The following is a 22,154-nucleotide window of genomic DNA, read 5'->3' on the forward strand; positions in this document are numbered from 1 at the left end:
TAGGACTCTCTAAGTCTCAAAGATCTGTGTCCAGCGTCAAAATCCCTACACAGCTGACTTGGCATTATACAGCCTCCGCTGGTCATTTATCCAAGTAACTTAACAAGAGTGAGAGATCAGCGCTACGACGCATTTTCATCTAACAAGTAAATGGTGATCCCCCAAATATAGCCAAGTTAGAGTGCTGGGCTGGCAGATTTGGGAGTATAAAGAGACCTGGGGGCCGCACTCCCGAAATTGCTGTGACCGCAGCATCTCTAGGTAAGTGCTCACAAGTGCCCACTTTTTTGTTCCGTGTAGCTATCATTGCACCTGATCAGGTTACCAGTCCAGGCAGGGAGGCAACAAAGTAGACTTTACTGAGGGCCTACTAAGTGTAAGGTCTTGTGTTGAGGGCAGTGTTGGAGACAAGATGGAAAGACAAGACAATTACGTTTCAAGAAGCTTTTACAAGGGGTGAAAAGACAAGAGTATAAACAATTACGAGATAAAAAATATTCACCTGCCAAACAAAACTGAGTATAATGCATAATACCTCCTCTGACTATTTAGGTCAATGTTATACTGTTCAGTTAGCAAATTAACATGGTAGTTTATGGTATCTCTTCTGTGATTGCTTAAGCTATTATTTGAAATGTTTATGGTTATTTAATTTGTTTCCCATGTCAGGATTTCTGAAAAATGGCTGTGGGGAGAAATAATCCCAAGCATCTTACCCATCTTAGAATGGTCATAGACTGATTTGAATTGACTGGTTTGCAGACTGGTCTTACATGGCATGCCTTATGGACTTGGGACTGGATTGTGTCTGACAGTTCAATAGCATCTTTCAGGAGGACTTGTGATGCTTTGAATTCAGGCCACCATCTCTACTGGAGAACTTTCTGTTATAGACTCATAGGGTTGAAAGGAATCTTGGAGATTTTCTCGTGTAACTGATTCATTTTACAGAAGGAAACAGACGCCCAAAGAGATCACAACAGCTACTTAACGGAACTGATACTAGAATTCTGTAGCTCTGCCTCTATATTTTATTTTTTTAATTGAGGATTCAGAATATAGTATGTAAAACTCTAATTTTTTTAAAGAAATTTGTGAGAATTTTAGGATATCGCTGGAGATTATTCAAGATGCATTAAAGGCAGAGAAAGGAGGCAACGAGAATAGTAAACCAAGTCCTTAATGTCTGTTCCTGCCTACATGGGACTTCATGAAATGTTCCCCTGGCTCCATGAGAGCACTGTATGGTAAATGGGAAGTTTGCTTACATTACATTTGATATTGAAAATTTTTCAGACACTCGTGCCTCCTTGAGATAACCACATCGTTTGTAAACTCCTAGGGCTGAGAATCCTTAGTCCCAGGTGAGTTTTCAGCTGCCCTGCCTTCATCATGTCCAGGGAGAATCTAGAACCTTAAAGAGAATAAATAACTCTTTGTCCACAATTTATAACTTTTCTCCTATTGAAAAAGAAAAAGGGAACTGCCCCTAAGCATTCAAGTTGCAATCTGGAACATTCCTTTCCCTGCTTTCTTTCTTCCCTGACCCCTCACAGCACTCCAGTAGGAAGCCATTTCTCTAAGTTCCCATAGTACTTTGTTTAGACTCTTTAAAAATGTGTCTTAATCTTGTTCAAAAGCTTATTTGAGCGTTCTCTTCTCCCTTACTAAATTTTACATTCCTATAGGCAGATATCGTACTTTATTTTTCATATCCCCTGAAGGAGCTGACGCAGTACATTATAGACATAGACGGTTCTCAAGAGAGTATTAATTAAATGTTGTGATTAACCAACTGTTTAAAGAATAATAATTTTAACCAAAAGTAAAAATTCAAAATGGCAAATTTATTTCATTCCACGCCATCTACTGTGTATCTATTTAAGGTAGATAAACTGGAACAAACATAGTTTCTATATTTAAACTCTTGGTAGATCATTTGGGGATTTTTTTTTTTTTTTTTTTGGTTTGGTTTTCGTTTCTCAAATTATCTCCAGGAAGACGCTTTACTCCTGAAGGACACTGACTGTCACTCGGGAGCCAAGAAGGTAAGAGTTGTTTTCAACTGGATCATGAATGCAATCATTGAAATCAGCAAACATTGTTTTACACGTTCTCATTCTTGCCGCACTCATAAGAAGATGAAATTGATGAATTTGAAACCAATAACTATTCTTAAAGGTAGATTTTAAAATATATATAGGTTTTGTCAAAGGAAGAATGACTTCTCATATTTGCTCATCACACCAAAATGTACAAAATATAATGCAGAATTTTGACATAAAAGCTCCAGGTCAATATATAGTAATTAGTTGGCTCAGAACATGAATTTTGTAGAGTCCAGATGCAGTCTTCACACACAGGCTAACTTTGCTGCTCCTTAATCAAAGTCTGCACCCCTGACCCCACACAGCTGCACTTCCCTCACACGTAATGCTGAAAGAATGAGGAGGGATCAGTTCAATCCCAGGCCCAGTGTGGTAATAAAAACCCTATCCCCTTAAAATGTGTGTTTGTTAGAGATAATTCTAGATAGATTGGGACCAACAAAGCCAAGGTGTCATTGAGACACGACCACATCATTGCTGAGAAGACACAGTAGTGGTGAAATTCCCTGGAGAGGAATGAAAGTTGAGAGTAGTGTCATGGTGCCCTGAGGGCAAACAGAAAGATAGGAGCCTCAGAAGGGGGTGATGGAGATTAGGCAGGCGGGGTTGGTTGTCTCAATTAGAAAACTCTTAAAGACAGGAACAGAGGAGGTGGTTGAAGCAGTACAGCTATGCAACGGTGGAAACAGGTCCTGCTTTTGGAACACAGAAGAGGCTAATTAAGGGAACTCTTGAGGGTGGCGCTCAGTGAGCAGCATGAGTCATGCCTAGAGACTGGGGTCAGATCTAAACAGGTGAAGTTTATCCGTCAAAAATGAATGGTTTTCCCTTGGGTCCCAACTCACAGTTGCATAAATGCAGAGAGAAGATCTGACTTAGCAACTGCATGCAACAAGAGGATTGAGGGGCTTTGCTCGACACGGAGTGACGCGTCAGCAGTGTGAAACGTGGCTGCCAACAGGCAATCACCACCTCAGGCATGACACCTAGGTCAAGAGGGGTGAGGGCACACTCCAGTGGAGGGTGACATGTGGTTTGGATATCACACTTTAAGAGATTAACAGGAGTGGCTTCAGAGAGGAGTGACCGAGATGGTAAGGGATTCAGAAGCACGTCATAGAAGAAGTAAAGGAAGCTGGGGCTGCTTAGCATGGAAAAGATAAAGCTAAGCAGAACACAGAATAGCCATCGAAAGGGTGAAGGGTTGTCACGTAGGAAGGTTTGAACTTGTTCTGCTGTTACCAGGGGGTGGAATGAGAACTCTCCTGAAGCTATGGAGAGCCAGATATTAATTTAAAGCAAGAATAATCTTGCGCCAATCAAACCTGCCCCAAAGGGAAAACAGTTGTGCCTAAAAGTATTCAGCTAGTTTGGATGCACCATTGCAGGCATATGGAGGGCTAACTCAAGCATTATCTAGGTAATACTAGTAGGAATGCTGGGTTCTGAGTCACGGTTAGAGTAAGTAAAGGGAGAAAAATCTCTGCTTGAAAAGTGTCAGTGAGGCCCAGATGGAAAAGCCTTGTTTTTCCAGGAGGACTAAAAATATGGCTGAATTATCAGTTATTGCAGCCTTTCCCCAACTTCAGACTTTATTATTCTATTGCCACCACAATATCCATGTTAACACCAATACTGTCAATTTACTTAATAATTTTATTAACATTGATGCATTTTCTTTTACTTGTTTTTAAAGTTACCCTACATTCTTGCTTTATCCGCATTAGCTGAGAAATTTGTAAGATATTTAAAAGCTCAACCGACTCCAGACCTACTGAATATTCATAGTAGGATTCATATGCCCATTTAAGTTTGAGAAACACTTTTTTTTTTTTTTTTTTTTTTTTTGAGATAGAGTCTTGCACTGTCACCTGGTCTGGAGTGCAGTGGCGCCATCTTGGCTCACCACAACCTCCACCTCCTGGGTTCAAACGATTCTCCTGCCTCAGCCTCCCGAGTAGCTGGGATTACAGGCGCATACCGCCATGCTCGACTAATGTTTTGTATTTTTAGTAGGGACGAGGTTTCACTATGTTGGCCATACTGGTTTTGAACTCTTGACCTTGTGATCCACCTGCCTCAACCTCCCAAAGTGCTGGGATTACAGGTGTAAGCCACTGCACTCAGTCAAGAAACACTGCCTTATATCATCGAATACACGGACGTAGCATACTTCCTAAATGTTAAACAAATATTAACCTATTTTTTTCTTTCTTTTTTTTTTTTTTTTTTGAGATGGAGTCTCTCTCTGTAGCCCAGGCTGGAGTGCAGTGGCGTGATCTCGGCTCACTGCAAACCCTTCCTCCAGGGTCCCAGTTCAAGCAATTCCCCTGCCTCAGCCTCCCGAGTAACTAGGATTACAGGCACGAGCCACCATGCCCAGTTAATTTTTGTATTTTTTAGTGAATTAGTATTTCCAAACAACCATCTATGGGAAAAGAAGATCCACCCAAAGTACAAGACAGACTAGCGGATTATAATGTAACAGATTACAAAATGTTTATTGATACGGCTTCAGATTCCACATTGCAACTAGCCTTTAAGAAATGACCACTTGTCAAGTTTTGGTACAGTATCTAGGAAGAAAATTCACAATTATTTGAAAAGGTGGCTAAAATACTCTTTCCTTTTCCAAATTACATAGCTAAATATTTTATAATTACTTTCACCAAACATAACAGCAGTGGCATGAATACAGAAGAATGCATGAGAATCCAACAGTCTTCCAGTGAGGAGACATTAAAGAGGTTTGCAAAAAAATGAAAAACCCTACCCTTCTCACTATTTTTTTTTTGTTTTGGAAAATATGGTAATTTTTATTAAAATATTTATGTTGGCCAGGCACGGTGACTTACGCCTGTAATCCCAGCATTTTGGGAGGCTGAGGTCCAGAGGAGGAGTGGGAGAAGCAAATGCAGAGAGAAGGAGCAGTCCACCCAGGACTTGCAGGAACCTTAGACAGGAGCTGGGCTGGCTTCTCTGTTCTAAATGAGAAGAGGCTGCAGCCCAGAGAGGTGAAGTGGTTTGTTCAGTGCTAGGACTTTAAGGTGAATTTTCTGCATTCTAAGTAGGGACAATACATTACATAAAAGAAGGAAAAAGTACATAAAGAGAAGGGCAAGAAAGGCCAAGAAAGGGAGATAGTTTGGGAGAAAGTGATACAAGGGATAAGAGACTTATACCCCCTCCACACACACACACACACACACACACACACACACACACCCTATGCAGCGAGCTCTAAGGTGGGTATTAATCTAACTAATCAGTGTTTGTCTCACGCTGACACTGCTATGCACAAAGTTTAGAGACAGCGTTTAGAGTTTAGAGGCGCAGTACTTCCCCATCTTCTATGCATAGGAATCACCTGGAGCTCTTGTTAAAAAGCAGGTGCTGGCCGGGCGTGGTGGCTCACGCCTATAATCCTAGCACTTTGGGAGGCCAAGGCAGGTGGATCACGAGGTCAAGAGATCAAGACCATCCTGGTCAACATGGTGAAACCCCGACTCTACTAAAAATACAAAAATTAGCTGGGCATGGCAGCGTGTGCTGGTAATTCCAGCTACTCAGGAGCCTGAGGCAGAATTGCTTGAACCCAGGAGGCAGAAGTTTCAGTAAGCCGAGATCACACCACTGCACTCCAGCCTGGTGACAGAGCTAGACTCCATCTCAAAAAAAAAAAAAAAGAGAAAGTTGGGACCATCACTCTGAGCCATTTTGCCTCCTATCATCTTGTTATTTAAACAAATATGACAAATCTTTATGTTCAAGTCATTTACTTTTTACAGGGTTAAAAGAAATGTCTGTTAAGAATTTTCAGCATTCCAGTGACGATTTTCAAATATTCTTTTTTATACTTTAAGCTCTGGGGCACATGTGCAGAATGTGCAGGTTTGTTACATAGTTATACATGTGCCATGGTGGTTTGCTGCACCCATCACCCCATCATCTACATTAGTTATTTCTCCTAATGCTATCCCTCCCCATCACCTTACCCACTGCTATCCCTCCCCTATTCCCCCTTACCCGAGACAGGCCCCAGTGTGTGATGTTCCCCTCCCTGTGTCCATGTGTTCTCATTGTTCAACACCCACTTGTGAGTGAGAACATGCGATGTTTGGTTTTCTCTTCTTGTGTCAGTTTGCTGAGAATGATGATTTCCAGTTTTATCCATGTCCCTGCAAAGGACATGAACTCATCTTTTTTGATGGCTGCATAGTATTCCATGGTGTATATGTGCCATCTTTTCTTTATCCAGCCTATCACTGATGGCCATTTGGGTTGGTTCCAAGTCTTTGTTATCGTGAACAGTGCCGCAATAAATATGTGTGTGCATGTGTCTTTATGATAGAATGATTTATAATCCTTTGGGCATATACCCAGTAATGGGATTGCTGGGTCAAACGGTATTTCTAGTTCTAGATCCTTGAGGAATTGCCACACTGGGACACTGAGGTTACAGGCTCAAACTCAATGAGCGATTTAGAAAGTGTTTCCTAAAGCCTCTTTCATTGGGTTCACCTTGGCTCTAATTGGCCTCTAATTGGTTCAGATATGCATACATGGGGCTAAACTAAAATATTCCCAAAATTGACACTCAGAGGATTGAAAAAAAACTTCATACTTTTTCATTATAATAAAATATCCCCTTTAGCTTATTCCCACTTGCACACTTTAAGTTCCTAGACCTGGCCATCAATCCCTCAGGACCTACATTCAATCTAGGAGGCTTTGAATCTGACCCCCTGTTTGAATGGAATAATGGGTAGGGGCCCTGCAGATTCAGTCGTCACCCGAGCACAAGACTCAGCAGTCCCTCTGGTCTTCCCAGCCCTCTGCAGTCATGAGCTCTGATGCAGAAATGGCCATTTTTGGAGAAGCAGCTCCCTACCTCCGGAAACCAGAGAAGGAGAGAATCGAGGCTCAAAATCGGCCATTCGATTCCAAGAAAGCCTGCTTTGTAGTGGATGATAAAGAAATGTATGTGAAAGGCATGATCCAGAGTAGGGAAAATGACAAAGTCACAGTCAAGACCCTCGATGATGACCGGGTGAGTGTTGATTCCAGATGTCTTTGATCATATGAGCATGCTCATTTTTCTTTGGAGTAGAATATCAGAAATTGTATGCTGGTCCTTTGGAATCTGAAGATAGAACAAAACGGAGTTTATCTGTTCTGCGGTGAAGTAGCAAGTGAAAGCTACCGTTGTTGCATGCATCTTCACTCTTGACTCTTTCCTTCTCCAAGGACCTGGGCTTTAAGGGGTTTTGTGGTGTTTGCTTTAGAGGAAAGCAGCAGGTGAGGGCAGAAAAGGTTGGGCTATTTAAGGAAGAGGCTGATACTGGATGGGGTGACCAGTTATCCCTCTCTGGGCTGCAGAGTGGTTCCTATAGAGGAAGCTCAGGAGCCATTGACTCGGTTAATGTGGAGAATTATCATGTACTTACTGGACATCCACCTGATTTAGGTCACAGTGTTGATTGTTTTGCAAATATAAGCATATCTCAGCACCTGCTTTCCCAAAGTTTCCCAAAGATGTATATGGTAGGTATGAATCTCATTTCACAAACTCAGGGATATGAGACAGACCTTGCTTTTATTTTTTGTTATTAAACTTAACCTCTGATTTCAGCCCCTTTTCAGTGGGCTGGGAAAAATTTTTTTCTGTCACTCTTGGGGTGCCTCCACCGCCACCTCAGGGATGTGTCACACTTTCAGAACTAACGCAGCACCACACTGGGGACTCGCAGCCTCCCTAGAGGATCTATTAAGAAACAAGTTCCAGTCCTTAGAGGTTCAGGATACATAGACTTTTCTACCTCCCTTTTGGCTACCTTGAGTTTCTGTCTTTTTCTAGTCTGGGGTGGTGGAGTGAAAGGGCCTCCCTTCCTCAAAAAATGTGGTCTATACCAACGAATCTCCTTCCTTTTACCTTTTCTGCAAAACCTCAAAGTTTTCCTAAGGGCTTAGGCTTTTGGAAAACAAAATCCAGAAAGTATTACAGGCTCTTTTTCTTTTCTTTCCCTATTTTCTACCTCTCCTGAGTCATGCAGTATGCTTGAGAGACAGCCATATGCTTGAATGGAGGAGAGAGGTGGGAAAAACACAGGGAAGAAAAAAATTATATTCTCACAATATTCAGCAAAGAACCATGATGCACCCCCAAATGTTTGAACTATTAGAGCAGACGTACAAATAATTATGGGAGCCTTGAAGCAACAGGGGAGAAAGAAGACAGGTCGTGGAAGAGGTGGTGGTGGAGCTGAGCTTTGAAGGTTTCTAAACAAAATTTTCATGAAGACATTCCAGTTGAAGGAGACCCCCATGAGCAGGGATATTGAGGCAGAAAAGCACAGAACACTTTGGAACAGTTCTTTGTAATCTTCCAACCTTTGTCTCATCACAGCACTCACAACAAATAGGGTAAACAGAGGCAACCTGGCCTTGGGGCCCAAGGGCTCCAAAGCTCTGCACACCTGTAACCCACTCCTGGTACACATGACAGCAGGATGACTTGGAGGGGGCATCAGACCAGAACTGGTTATATAGTTTGACCAGAATCAGATTCTTTAAGAACTGTTATTTATGGATCATGTTTGGGCATGGAAATGATCCGTCAAATTATCCATCCCAATGGGATAATTACTCCACGATATCTCACGACTTCTACCACACCAGTAATGTGCGATGCGGACGCTTGGCTCACCCATTTATTACCTGCTTTTCCTCTCAATACCCAGACACTCACTCTGAACAATGACCAGGTCTTTCCCATGAACCCTCCCAAGTTTGACAAGATCGAGGACATGGCTATGATGACTCACCTGCATGAACCTGCCGTTCTGTACAACCTCAAAGAGCGCTATGCAGCCTGGATGATCTACGTGAGTGCCTGTAAACCCCTTTTTATTTCATTTCTCTGAGTAAAAACAAGATCCAAATGATAATGTTCTAATTTTCCCAGACCTACTCAGGCCTCTTCTGTGTCACCGTCAACCCCTACAAGTGGCTGCCGGTGTACAACCCCGAGGTGGTGGCTGCCTACAGAGGCAAAAAGCGCCAGGAAGCCCCACCCCACATCTTCTCCATCTCTGACAACGCCTATCAGTTCATGCTGACTGGTGAGTAATTTCTTTGATTCATATTTTTTGAAGCTATCCTTAGTTAACTTCAAATGGGCATTGGCCATCTGAATGGTGAAATAATCAAAGTGATCTTAGGAGAGTCAGCTGATTTGGGGGTGTAAAGCAAGGGTTATAACATCTTCCATTGCCAATCACAGTGCATGGCAAGGCTTGTGGTTATGGCTGAAGCTACACCAAGCTCACGCTTATTTGGGAGAATGTGGAACACAAGGAGATGCCCTACCTTTGTCCCTAGGGAACCCCCCAACCAATCCAGGTGTGCTTGGAAGAGAAAAACTAAATTAGTAGCCCCTCAGGGTATGCTAAGTTGGAGAAATGGGTAAATCAGTGTTCCTGCCTTCTTCCCCAAACTCAGGCTCCCCTTTACCTCCTTAAATTTTCAGAATGACCTGGGGAGTAGAGGCATGGTAACACTGTCATGCCGTGATGCCTAATATCAAGTCCATCTGTTCAGCCTTCATCTGACTTGACTTGGAACAGATACTAGAAGTAGAAGCAAGGCCAGGTGCAGTGGCTCAGGCCTGTAATCCCAGCACTTTGGGAGGCCGAGGCGGGTGGATCACCTGAGGTCGGGAGTTCAAGACCAGCCTGGCCAATATGATGAAACCCTGTCTCTACTAAAAATACAAATCTTTAGCCAGGGATGGTAGTGGGCACCTGTAATCCCAACTACTGGATAGGCTGAGGCAGGAGAATCGCTTGCACCAGGGAGGAAGAGGTTGCAGTGAGCTGAGATCACGCCATTGTACTTCAGCCTGGGCAACAAGAGTGAAACTCCATCCCCTGCCACCAAAACAAAGATCAAGCATCTAAGATCTGTAGATGCTTAAAAATCATCTAATACAAGGGTTCCCAAACTTCTGTCATTTCTGTCTCACAATCACAATCCTTGCCATGTCTGCAAACTTCATATTTTTTCTTGAAATTAATTAATAGCACATTAATTTTAAAGGGAAGACAAATATCACGATTTCTATTGGTTTGGTATGGCTGCTGTAATGGAGTATCACAGGCTGGGGGCTTACACAATAGAAATGTACTGTCCCACAGTGCTAGAGGATAGAAGTCCAAGGTCAAGGTGCCGGCAGGGTTGGTTTGTCTGAGGACACTGAGAGAGAATCTGGCTCATGCCTCTCTCCTAGCTTCTATGGTTTGCTAGCAGCAATCTTTGTTATTTTGGATTTGTAGAAACCACCCTGATCTCTGCCTTAATCTTCATATGGCATTCTCCCCGTGTGCTTATGTGTCTCCACATTTCTTCTATTTATAAGGATACCAGTCATATTAGATCAGGAGCTTGCCCCACTCCAGCGTGACCTTATCTTGACTGATCACCCCTGCCTCTCGTTTACATCTTATTTCCAAATAAGGTCATATTCTGAGGTCCTAGTGTTAGGAATTCAATATATGAATTTTAGGGGGTCACAATTCAATCCATACTCTATTGTAAATGGAAAACCAGTATCAATTTTCACAAGTTGAAGGTAAAGATAAAAGAAAAATTCTGTAATACCAACCAGTAGCTATAAATGCTAATGAAAAGCTATGGCCCCACAGGCTCTGAACCTGACACTTGCTTTCTTTGTGAAAAAGGGTGATAGGGGCTAGGCGCGGTGGCTCATGCCTGTAATCACAGCACTTTAGGAGGCCAAGGTGGGCGGATCACGAGGTCAGGAGATCGAGACCATCCTGGCTAACATGGTGAAACCTCGTCTCTATAAAAAATGCAAAAAATTAGCTGGGTGTGGTGGCACGCGCCTGTAGTCCCAGCTACTTGGGAGGTTTAGGCAGGAGAATTGCTTGAACCCAAAAGGGAAGTGGAGGTTGCAGTGAGCCAAGATCACACCACTGCACTCCAGCCTGGCAACAGAGCAAGACTTCGTCTCAAAAAAAGAAAAAGGATGATGGGAAAGAGCTAGCAGGAGTTAAAAATCTACAAATATGAATAAGTTCTATGCTGTGGGATTCACCAGTCACCTCCCAGGCTGGTCATATTGCACATCCCACATTTGGGAAATCTGCCTAAATTGTCCCAGAGAAAGTTAGACATGCCCAAATCATACTACTAGTTAGTGGCAAAGACGTTAACTACAGCCTGTGTTCTCCCCCAACCATCCCCCCAACAATATTGTTTTATTTTAACGTTCTGTTTATTGTTTACTTGTTTTACTTTGCTTCCCTCTGCATTTCTAGATCGAGACAACCAGTCTATCCTCATCACGTGAGTAACCCCTGTTTGCACCATCAAGACTTGGAAAGGAGTGCCCTCCCTTCCACTCTCCTTTATTCCGTTTACTTTTAAATTGGCAGCGGAGAATCCGGGGCTGGGAAGACTGTGAATACCAAGCGTGTCATCCAGTATTTTGCAACAATTGCAGTCACTGGGGACAAGAAGAAGGAGCCACAGCCTGGCAAAATGCAGGTGAGCAGCCACCCGCACCCAGAGGTTTATCAGAATAAGTATAATTTAAAGCCTGGGTGAGCACCAAGTGTGTGCAGGGCATGCACTGAGCCGAGATGGCAAATAGGAAGGAAATACTCTTCCTTTCCTGTCTATATCCTCACATAGAACACCTCTGACATCAAGTGCATGAGGTTTTCCCATGCCAAACAATTCTCCGATTCTCTTCAGACGCCAATTGGTTGTCCTACAATTCAATTCAATTCTGATACTACCTAGAGAGAGCATCAAATCCCAGAAGTTAAGGGCTCAGTCCTGCAAAACTACCCCCACTTTAGATACCAGGGACAAGTGCGGGCCTCCTGAACTTCTAGTCAAGCAGCTATTAATCAGGGGAATTTCATGACCCATTTCTCAGGTTTGATAATTACCTAGAATGGTTCATAGAACTCAGAGAAACTCCACATCCTTGACCAACTCCACATCCTCCTCTGGAGAAGGAATATTTATACTAGCGGTTCTCAGACTGGAGTACACATCGGAATCAACAGGAGGGATTCTTAACAACGGGTGGCAGGGCCCAGACTGAGAATTCCTGATTGTGTAGATTTAGGGTGGGACCTCATATTTTGTGTTTCCTTTTCTCTGTTTTTCTTTTTATTTTGTAGGGACAGGGTCTCATTCTGTCACCCAGGCTGGAGTACAGTGGCACACAATCATAGTTCACTGTAACTTCAAACTCCTGGGCTCAAGTGATTGTTCCTGCCTCAGCTTCTTGAGTAGCTAGGACTGCAGGAACCACGATGTCTGGCTAATTTTTTTTATTTTTTGTAGAGATGGTGTCTCACTATGTTGCCCAGGCTGGAATCATACTCTTAGCCTCAAGTAATCCTCCTGCCTCAGCCTCCCAAAGTGCTAGAATTACAAGCATGAGCTACCATACCCGGCATTTCTCACATATTCCCAGGTAGTGTTCATGCTGCTGGTCCAGGGACCACACTTTGAGAACTGCTAGGTTTGACAGTAGTTTCTAAATTGCTCTGGGCCCCAAAAGGATAAGCAATCATGGAGGTGAAGGTGAAAACTCTGCCTTCTATAGTGGATTTCTGAATAATCATCCTTATATATTTTTTGCAACATAAAAAATCTTTTTGAGAACCACCGTTTTTATTGTATCATCTCTTGGGTCACTTGCTTCGCATTCTATTTCTCCTTCTGAACACAAATATCTATGATATTAGGTGGGTCATGTTACAGGCAATAACAGAGGTACATGTTATAAAAATCCATGATTTGTAATGAAATGTTATCAGAAAGGCAGTCTGGATGTCTTGATGGAGAGAGTAGTATTCCTGCCTAGAACCTGGCATGACCAGAAGTCACTTTGATGCTATGCCAATAAGAGCCTGTCTAGGATGGGACTTTGAAGACACCTCAGGTTGGCTGGGGGTGGGGGTGTGGGTACTGCACCGATCACCAGGTGGAGCTGGTCAACATCTCTCTCTGAACCTGCCCAGAGCACCCACAGTTTTAGTCACCAAGAAAACAATCCAAAGTCCTCTCTTTCCTCTTCTTGTTTATTTTCAGGGAACCCTGGAGGATCAGATCATCCAGGCCAACCCGCTGCTGGAGGCCTTTGGAAATGCCAAGACTGTGAGGAATGACAACTCCTCAAGATTTGTAAGACCCAGCCCGATTTTCAAGTACCCTCCCACAACCATCCCCTCTCCTGAAATGCTGGATATGAAAAATCTCCCCATAAACTAGAATATACCGGGGTCTTTTTCTACCCCCAAGTGATTGAGGTCAGTCTACCCACCTGGAATATTTTAATACACTTTGAAGAAGGTGTTGGCTTATTCCTAGTGGGCGGAGGGAGGATTTTGCTGCCCTACCCTAACTAGTCAATGTCACCTCACAGCATCCTGATTCAAATGAATTCACAGCATCCTGATTCAAATCCCACAATTAGAGATCAGCTTTATGCTAAAATTTGTCTCTCTGTGTGGAAACATCTTAAAATGTAAACATCCATTAAGCCATATCTATTGACCTAGCCATGGAAATCTTAGTGTGAATTAAGTTAGCAGATTTGACCTTTTCCAACTCAGTAGGGATTGGGAGCAGAAAAAACCTAGTAAAGGCAGAAGAGCTCAAAAATTTGAAATAGGCTGGGTGCGGTGGCTCACGCCTTAATCCCAGCACTTTGGGAGGCTGAGGTAGGCAGATCATTTGAGGCCAGGAGTTTGAGACCAGCCTGGCCAACATGGCAAAAACCCATCTCTACTAAAAATATGAAAAATTAGCCATGTGTGGTAGCACATGCCTGTAATCCCAGCTACTTGGGAGGCAGAGCTTGCAGTGAGCCGAGATCAATTGCACCACTGCACTCTAGCCTGGACAACAGAGGGCGACTCTGTCTAAAAAAAAAAAAAAAAAAAAAATTGGAATAGATTCATACTGAAGATATTGAAGGATACGTCCCATCCTTCAACATTTTACTTAGGATTAGCTTAATCAGAAAGGCATTTACTTCCACATTGGAAATAAACACATATCCAGTCCTCCATTTCATTTCACTGGCCAATGGAGCAAGCACTGAGAGGCAAAGCCATCATTTGTACCTACAGTTGCAAAAGCACATTAAAACTTCACACATCTTAGTAGCTGGATAGTGTCAAACTTGTATTTTGTCGCCCCTCAAAGATAAAACGGTTATTGATGAGAAAGTAGATATATCCATCAAGGACTATGACTCTGAGCCTTGACTTTTGTTTTCTTGGATATATTCTTTGTACCCTGTGCCCTGCCAGTCTGCACCTCTATCTTCCCCAGTGCCCAACTAAACTCTTCCTCCTGGAAGATCTGGGCACATGTTACACGGCAGAGGTATGTTACACATGCCTGGACCAAGTTAGTCATTGCACTGGCCTGACATCAGCTTAAGGTGAACGACAATACCCTCAGACACTCCCTCTTCTCACTCCCATCATTTAGTTCATGGGCCTCTACTCTTGGCCCTGACCCCAAAGTCACAGTCATTCTAGTTATTTTGTCCTCTTTCCACCCTCCAAACATTGGCAGGCTATAGGTGGCTTCCATTGTCTTACATTAAGCAGCTAAAAATGCTGAAGACCCAGCACTTAGCAATACATGCATACCTTCACTGATCTTTCACTAACTTTTTTTTTTTGAGACAGAGTCTCACTCTGTCGCCCGGGCTGGAGTGCAGTGGTGTGATCTTAGCTCACTGCAACCTCTACCTGCCAGGTTCAAGTGATTCCCCTGCCTCAATCTCCCAAGCAGATGGGATTACAGGTACCCACCAACATGCCTTGCTAATTTTTATATTTTTATTAGAGGCGGAGTTTCACCATGTTGACCAGGCTGGTCTCAAACTCCTCACCAGCCCATCTCGGCCTCCCAAAGTGCTGGGATTACAGGTGTGAGCCATGGCGCCCTGCCAACTTTTCTTAGGGTTCATTAAGAAAATATTGAGGCTACTGCTAAGTACCATCCACATTTCAGACGCTATGGGTGAACGAGCAAGAAAACATTTTTTTGTCCTCAAATTTGCTCACAGTGTCATTGAGGACCAATTAAGCACATCATGTATGAAGCAGGTGTCTACATACAAACATACATATAAAATTTTACCTCCCACTCCCCAGAAAATGGGGGACCTAGACACTGAGTTGTTCTTTTGGTTGTTCTTTTAGCCAAGAAGCCAGGCCTAAGCCTGAGCCTGAGCCTGTGAGCTAGATTTGTCTGTAGTAAACCATATGTAAAACTCAGGCAAGAAATCTCAGGAGTAGCACCTATTAAAATAGAAGCAACAAAAATAAAAGTCAGACAGAACAATCCAACCATTTATCAATTCAAAGGTGTTATGAAGATTTAAGAATCCAGGTATAAGAGAACAGGATTAAAACCAGGTGGGCAGTCAAGAGTGGAATAGTCCCAAGCAGAGAGCTGGAGAAGGAGCCTGTGGGTGTCCCCTGAGCTGTAGGAACAGGGCGCGGTGCTTGGCTAGAGCTACCTGAGTCCTGGCTGACCCAGGTTGGGAGCTCTGGGCACCAGGTGAAGAGGCTGGAAGTGCTCATGTTCTGACATCCCTTCCTCCCTGACCCTACACCTCCCACCCATCTGTGGCAGCACCTGTCCAAGGCCAGCCACAAACCATATGAATCAAATAACTGTAATGTTTGTCTACCTGTTACTGGACAGGGGAAGTTCATTCGGATTCATTTTGGAGCCACAGGAAAGCTGGCGTCGGCAGACATCGAAACCTGTGAGTCCAGACACTCTATAAATCCATTGGTATTTGGCCACAAAATCATCTCTTGGGAACCTAAAATCATCTCTTGGGAACCTAAAATCACATTGTGTTTGTTACCTTAGATCTGTTAGAAAAATCCAGAGTGACATTTCAATTATCCAGTGAGAGAAGCTATCATATTTTCTACCAAATTATGTCAAACAAGAAGCCAGAACTAATTGGTAAGCTCTTGGAATATCTTTATCTTCAAAATCAGTGACATTGGGGGGAAAAAAACCCAGAGTAAGTTGAGCATAAGCCATTAAAGAGATCTCTGTGTTTCACAGACCTGCTTCTGATCTCCACCAACCCTTTCGACTTCCCCTTCGTGAGCCAAGGAGAGGTCACGGTGGCCAGTATCGATGACAGTGAAGAATTGTTGGCGACAGATGTAAGCATGCCATTTATTTGTTTGTTTATGCACAGAATTATTGAGTTTATGAGCTGAGAGACACGTTAGTGAGCTAATGGGAAAACTGAAATCCAGGGATACTAAGTGATTAGACCTAATATCTCAGAGATCAAGAGCTCAGAGAGTTAGCACAGACTGGCCCCTCCCTGCTCAGCTCCCCATCACAGCATTCCGAAATGGGAATCCAGAAGGTTCACGAAAGCAAGCCTTCAGTTCCGTTCTCTAGCCTTTTAATTAGAATGCATTTTTGCGTTTATAAGATCTTTAACATAACATTTGTTGAAAGTTTTCATGTTGCAAAACCACCTACACAGTTCTTCAAGAAAATTTAGAAAATATTAAAAAGTATAAAGCAGAAAATCATCCCCACTCTGTAATAGCCTCTCCATTTTTCTTTCAGCCTTTCACTTTGGGCTCACCTTAGACACCCAGCTCCTCGGTACACCTGCCAGGCCTGTAGTATTTATTTTGGGGACGGACCTGCAGGATTAATAATCATAGTAACAATAATAACTAAATTGAGCACTTACATGTGCCAGGCACTGAGATAAGTGGCTTTACCTGCATTATCTCATTATAGTCTTAAAAGCACCTCTGGCATAGGTGTCACTATTGTCTCCATTTTACAAATGTGGAAGACACAGTTTGTCAATGACAGAGTCCCTTCCTTCTTTCCTTCCTTCCTTCCTTCCTTCCTTCCTTCCTTCCTTCCTTCCTTCCTTCCTTCCTTCCTTCCCTCCTTCCTTCTTTCCCTCCCTCCCTCCCTTTCTTCCTTCTTTATTCCTTGCTTCTTCTCTTCTTTCTTTTCTCAGACAGAGTCTCACTCTGTCACTCAGGCTAGAGTGCAATGGTACAATCTCGGTTCACTGCAACCTCTGCTCCCCAGGTGCAGGCCATTCTCCTGCTTCAGCCTCCCAAGTAGCTAGAACTACAGGCATGTGCCACTATGCCCAGCTAATTTTATTTAATTTTTTTATTTTTATTTTTTGTACTTTTAGTAGAGACAGGGTTTCACCATGTTGGCCAGGCTAGTCTCAAACTCCTGACCTCAGGTGGTCCACCCACCTCTGCCTCCCAAAGTGCTGAGATTCTAGGCATGAGCTACTGTGTCTGGCCCAATGACAGAGTATTTAAACATAGGTCTGCCTATGTTAGGTCTGCCTAACTACAGAACTTACATTTTTAATTAAAGTATACTGTCTCTGAGCAAAATTCATCTCCACCCCGTTGGCTCCATCCATAGAAAAGCTGCAAGAGCTTGTGAAAAGGGGTCTTGTCCATCATCCTAGGGACATTGCCCCATGACCAGCTTCTTAGCCTTCATTTGGTGACATTTCCAGCTGATACTAATTATTTAAAGACAAATAGAAAAATTTTTGTGATCAAATAAACTTGTTATTTTAAGTCTAGTAGTTTAAATTTTTAAAGAAAAATTTTAGACAAATTTAGCAGAGTTTATTTGAGCAAAGAACAATTCATGAGTTGGACTGCACTCAGCACAGGGAGAGGCTCAGAGACCTCCACCCAGCAACATGGCAAGCAGTCTTTATAGAAGAAAAAGGAAATGACATACAGAAACAGCTTGACTGGTTACAGCTCAGCCTTTGCCTTATCTGGGGGTGGCATGATGAAGCATTTGTCTTAGATAGACAACGTCGCATCAGTTGGCAGCCTGTGATTGGCTGAGGCTCAGCTACTGTGATTGGCTGATGCTCAGCTACTGTGATTGGCTGAGACTCAGCTACTCTTAGGTTGCAGTTTGTTTACATACTACTTTAGGTTATAGTTTGCTGCATATGGAGGCAGCTTTAGACCAAATTTAATTTAATTTAATTTGTTATATATTTTTATTATTTATTTATGAGACAGAGTCTCACTCTGTCATCCAGGCTGGAGTGCAGTGGCGTGATCTTGGCTCACAGCAACCTCTGCCTCCCAGGTTCAAGTGATTCTCCTGCCTCAGCCTCCTGATTAGCTGGGACTACAGGCACGTGCCATCATACCTGATTAATTTTTTTTTTTTTTTTTTTTTATTAGAGATGGGGTTTCACTGTGTTGGCCAGGATGGTCTTGATCTCTTGACCTCGTGATCCACCTGCCTCGGCCTCCCAAAGTGCTGGGATTACAGGCATGAGCCACCACACCTGGCCAAGTTGTTATGTATTTTTAATGAGGTTTTCCCAATATTCACTAACTTGTGAGCACAGAAAGGGCCAGGCTAATGACTGCTGCAAGGCCTCCATCCCCTGAGAAAGGCCCACCTAAGGAATTCTAAAAGTCACCATGCCCATGTCATGTCCTCACTGAGATGCCTGCTGCCAGATGTGGCTGTTGCTCCCTCCTCTCACAGAGCTTTTACAGCCTGCCTGATACAGTCTCAATTTTTATGAGCTCAAAGTCAACTGATTGGTAATCTTGTGATGCCCCCATTCCATCATATGCCCAGGTTCCACCTGCACCCCTTCGCCTAGAGAAGACATTCTCCAAGAGGCTCCCCAGGCAGTAACGCTTTCACCTGCTGCTTTCAGTGTTTTTGAAAGAGTTCTTTTTCTTTTAACCTACAGTGATCCCTCCCTAGGACAGTGAGATGAATTCCTGAGATGGGATATGGATTCAAGGGATGGCCATCATGGCCTCCGAATCTCTCTTCCCCATATATCCCAGCTCCTGGTGTAGACTTGCTCTCCCCTGAAAGGGAGCAGCACTCCAAGAATCCCTGACTCTCCAATATCAACCTGCTAGTGTTGGCCTACTGTGTCTATCCTACCTGCTCACCAAACATGTCCAGACGTGTTTAAATCCCACCAATGGACACTGCTCAAGCTCAGGCTGCAAACCCCGCTGCATAATCAATATGTGTACCCCAGAGAAGTGTTTCTTTTAGTTTAAACCTTTGCAGTGGAAGATAGGCAATGTGCTTGTAAACCAAACCAGCAATTACCATAGGCTTTGAGGGGACTGAGACCTAACTCCAGTCCCAGTTTTATCATACCCTCCATGTATGACTTGTGTCAGGCTACTTACCAACGAAGACCCTCAATTCCTCATCTAGAAACTTGGAAAAACCCGAACAGCTAAAGGAGCCTCATGGGGATTTAATAAGATAACATACAGATGATGCCTACCCAAAGCCTAGCAGATAGAAAGGTCTCTGCAAAAGCTTGCCCCTTTCTCATCATTGATGGTATCAAATGATGATACCATCTTTGATGATCTTCCCTTCCAGATCTAATATTCTATAATGCATATTGTCTTGAGTCTGAACCATGCTGGAATTCCTGGATTATAATGTCAAACTCTTAAGCCATCAGACATTATTTCCCAGTCATTATCCATGACATTCCCATCTCTCAGTATCATACAATGGTTCCCAATAGCCTCATCCAGAAACCTGCCTCCCCAAATCTATGTGCAGTGGGAAAAGATCATAATCAGGTATTGTTTGATGGAAGGAAACAGATAATTCACATCTTCTTCCCGTAGTCTCCACCCACCCACACAAACATGTGAAACAAATGGTTTCTAATTCACCACACCCCACCTGTCATCCACTTATTTGGGTAAATGCTATTTCACATGCCAAACAAAAAAGAGGTAAGGTCCTTGCCAAGAAAAGGCTGCGTGTGGATCCCTGAGTCCTACTACGACAGTTGTCTTATTTATTTTTTTTTTTTTTCCAGAATGCCATTGACATCCTGGGCTTCAGCTCAGAGGAGAAAGTTGGGATCTACAAACTGACAGGAGCCGTGATGCATTATGGGAACATGAAGTTCAAGCAGAAGCAGCGTGAGGAGCAGGCGGAGCCGGACGGCACCGAAGGTAACCGCATCTGGAGAGGGATGTGATTGGGTCCATCTGTGTTCGTGTGTGGGCTAGGCCACATGCGATAAACTGCATTCATCTCAAGAGCTGTTCTTCCGAAACTGCATAAATCCAATCTGGGTTTCCTGAAGCTCACTGTGACATGCACTAGGAAGTCTGTTCACTCAGTCGAGGACTCCTAGAGTGGTGAATCCTTGAAAAACAAAAAGCATCACTCTTATAAATGAATAATCACCATCTACTCCACTATCTTTCACTGTCTAAATGTGCATTTTTTTAAGGTGGCCTTTTATGAGACAATATTGTTAGGTGAATGTCTTTTTTCTCTGTGCATTTCATTATGAATGTCCAGAAGGCAGTCTTAATCACTTGGGCTTCTGGAAGTTGTTGGACTTTCCAAGATGCTGGTCCTCCAGCTTGTTCTTGAAGGAGGTGTCTGTTGCCTAAAATGAGGCCTTTGGTAAAGTGGGAGCCAAGTTTTCTTCCTCTCATCACTTTCAGCCCAGCATCTGTTGAACTTGACCCTGAACCAAGAATGGTGAACAGTTCTTCTTCCCCATAACTTTCACCTGACTGATCCTACCGCCAACCTCTGCTTGATCCCTAAGAGGCCTGGAAACAGAGCAGAGGGCAGCAGGAAGGACTATACAGTGACCAGCTCACCCCTCATATGTCCTGCTCATTAGACTCCTTAGCTCTCATGATGCATCTTACAAGTTCATTGAATCAAACACTGGCAACATGGATCATTCTTGATAATTCTACCTTTTGATTACAGCTCCACAGTGTGTGAAGCAGTATGCTTTACATTCTTAAGTAATAAAAGGGAAGTGTAGCATGAATTCAAGGGCAGAAAAATCTATATAACCTTATCAGTATACCATAAAGGCTCGGCAGCCTCCTATCCTAGGGCTGCCTGGGATAATTCTCCCTGTATATTAACTCAAAGTCAACTGATTGGTAACTACGTTTTGGGAGTTGTGCAGTTTCCATTGCCCTCAAGTGAAGGAGACTTTACAAGGCATGTACACCAGGGGCATACACCTTGGGTGCCCTCCTAGAATCCTGCCCAGCATAGTGGAGGGGACTCCAAATCTTCACAGAGGAAACACTTCTGACTAGGGCAATCAGGGAAGGCTTCCTGATAGAAGGGACACTGACTTGGGCTTTGAGGGATGAGTAGGATTCTGAAAGACTTGGGGAGAGATCAGTTCAAGCAGAAGAAATATCATGAGCAGGCCAGGCACGGCAGCTCACGCCTGTAATCCCAGCACTTTGGGAGGCCGAGGTGGGCGGATCGCGAGGTCAAAAATTTGAGAGCAGCCTGACCAACATGGTGAAACCCTGTCTCTACTAAAAATACAAAATTAGCGGGGCATAGGGGCGCACACCTGTAGTCCCAGCTAATCAGGAGGCTGAGGCAGAAGAATCGTGTGAGCCCAGGAGGTGGAGGTTGCCGTGAGCCAAGATCACACCATTGCACTCCAGCCTGGGTGAAAAGAATGAAACTCCATCTTCCAAAAAAAAAAAAAAAAGGAAAAGAAATGTCATGTGCAAAGGGGCAGAGTATGAAATGTGATGGGGATGGAGGAACAATGAGTGGTCCACTCTGGCTAGGGAACAGGATACGTGTAGTGGGTTTGTAAGAAATGAGAATTTTAAAGTCACAATTTTGGCATCCGTTTGGGAAGGTCTTGAGTGTCAGGATGAATGGTTTAGAGTCTATGGCAGGCCACTGAACCGTGTCCAAGAAGCAGAGGAACTGTATGCAGATAACCTGAAATTAATCTCAGCAGCCAGGCTCACCAAGCATGGGAAAACTTGAAAAAACAAAAGTATCAAGCTCCTCGGCAAGAGCAGATTGCCTTGATACACGCATTGATACACCTCAATAGGGTCCCAGGCCCTCTCCCAGCCCTAGCAGTTGTGTGTCTGCAGTGTTTAGGAG

At 43.5% G+C, this 22,154-nt stretch overlaps 1 protein-coding gene across 1 annotated transcript in view; it reads left to right on the forward strand.

The window, feature by feature from the left end:
• Window positions 1–233: 233 nt before the first annotated feature.
• Window positions 234–22,154, forward strand: part of MYH13 (myosin heavy chain 13) — a 67,259-nt gene continuing 45,338 nt past the window's right edge. Inside the window, exons 1-12 of the mRNA XM_017531427.2 lie at window positions 234–261; window positions 1,998–2,048; window positions 6,940–7,158; window positions 8,849–8,992; window positions 9,073–9,229; window positions 11,447–11,474; window positions 11,564–11,675; window positions 13,242–13,334; window positions 15,882–15,945; window positions 16,056–16,154; window positions 16,260–16,363; window positions 20,065–20,203. Of these exons, the coding sequence (XP_017386916.1) occupies window positions 6,952–7,158; window positions 8,849–8,992; window positions 9,073–9,229; window positions 11,447–11,474; window positions 11,564–11,675; window positions 13,242–13,334; window positions 15,882–15,945; window positions 16,056–16,154; window positions 16,260–16,363; window positions 20,065–20,203 (1,147 nt within the window). The 5' untranslated portion in view covers window positions 234–261; window positions 1,998–2,048; window positions 6,940–6,951. The remainder of the gene's footprint in view (window positions 262–1,997; window positions 2,049–6,939; window positions 7,159–8,848; window positions 8,993–9,072; window positions 9,230–11,446; window positions 11,475–11,563; window positions 11,676–13,241; window positions 13,335–15,881; window positions 15,946–16,055; window positions 16,155–16,259; window positions 16,364–20,064; window positions 20,204–22,154) is intronic.

This window comes from Cebus imitator, unplaced genomic scaffold, assembly GCF_001604975.1.
Source record: "Cebus imitator isolate Cc_AM_T3 unplaced genomic scaffold, Cebus_imitator-1.0 Scaffold72, whole genome shotgun sequence".
Classification (NCBI taxonomy): Eukaryota; Metazoa; Chordata; class Mammalia; order Primates; family Cebidae; genus Cebus; species Cebus imitator.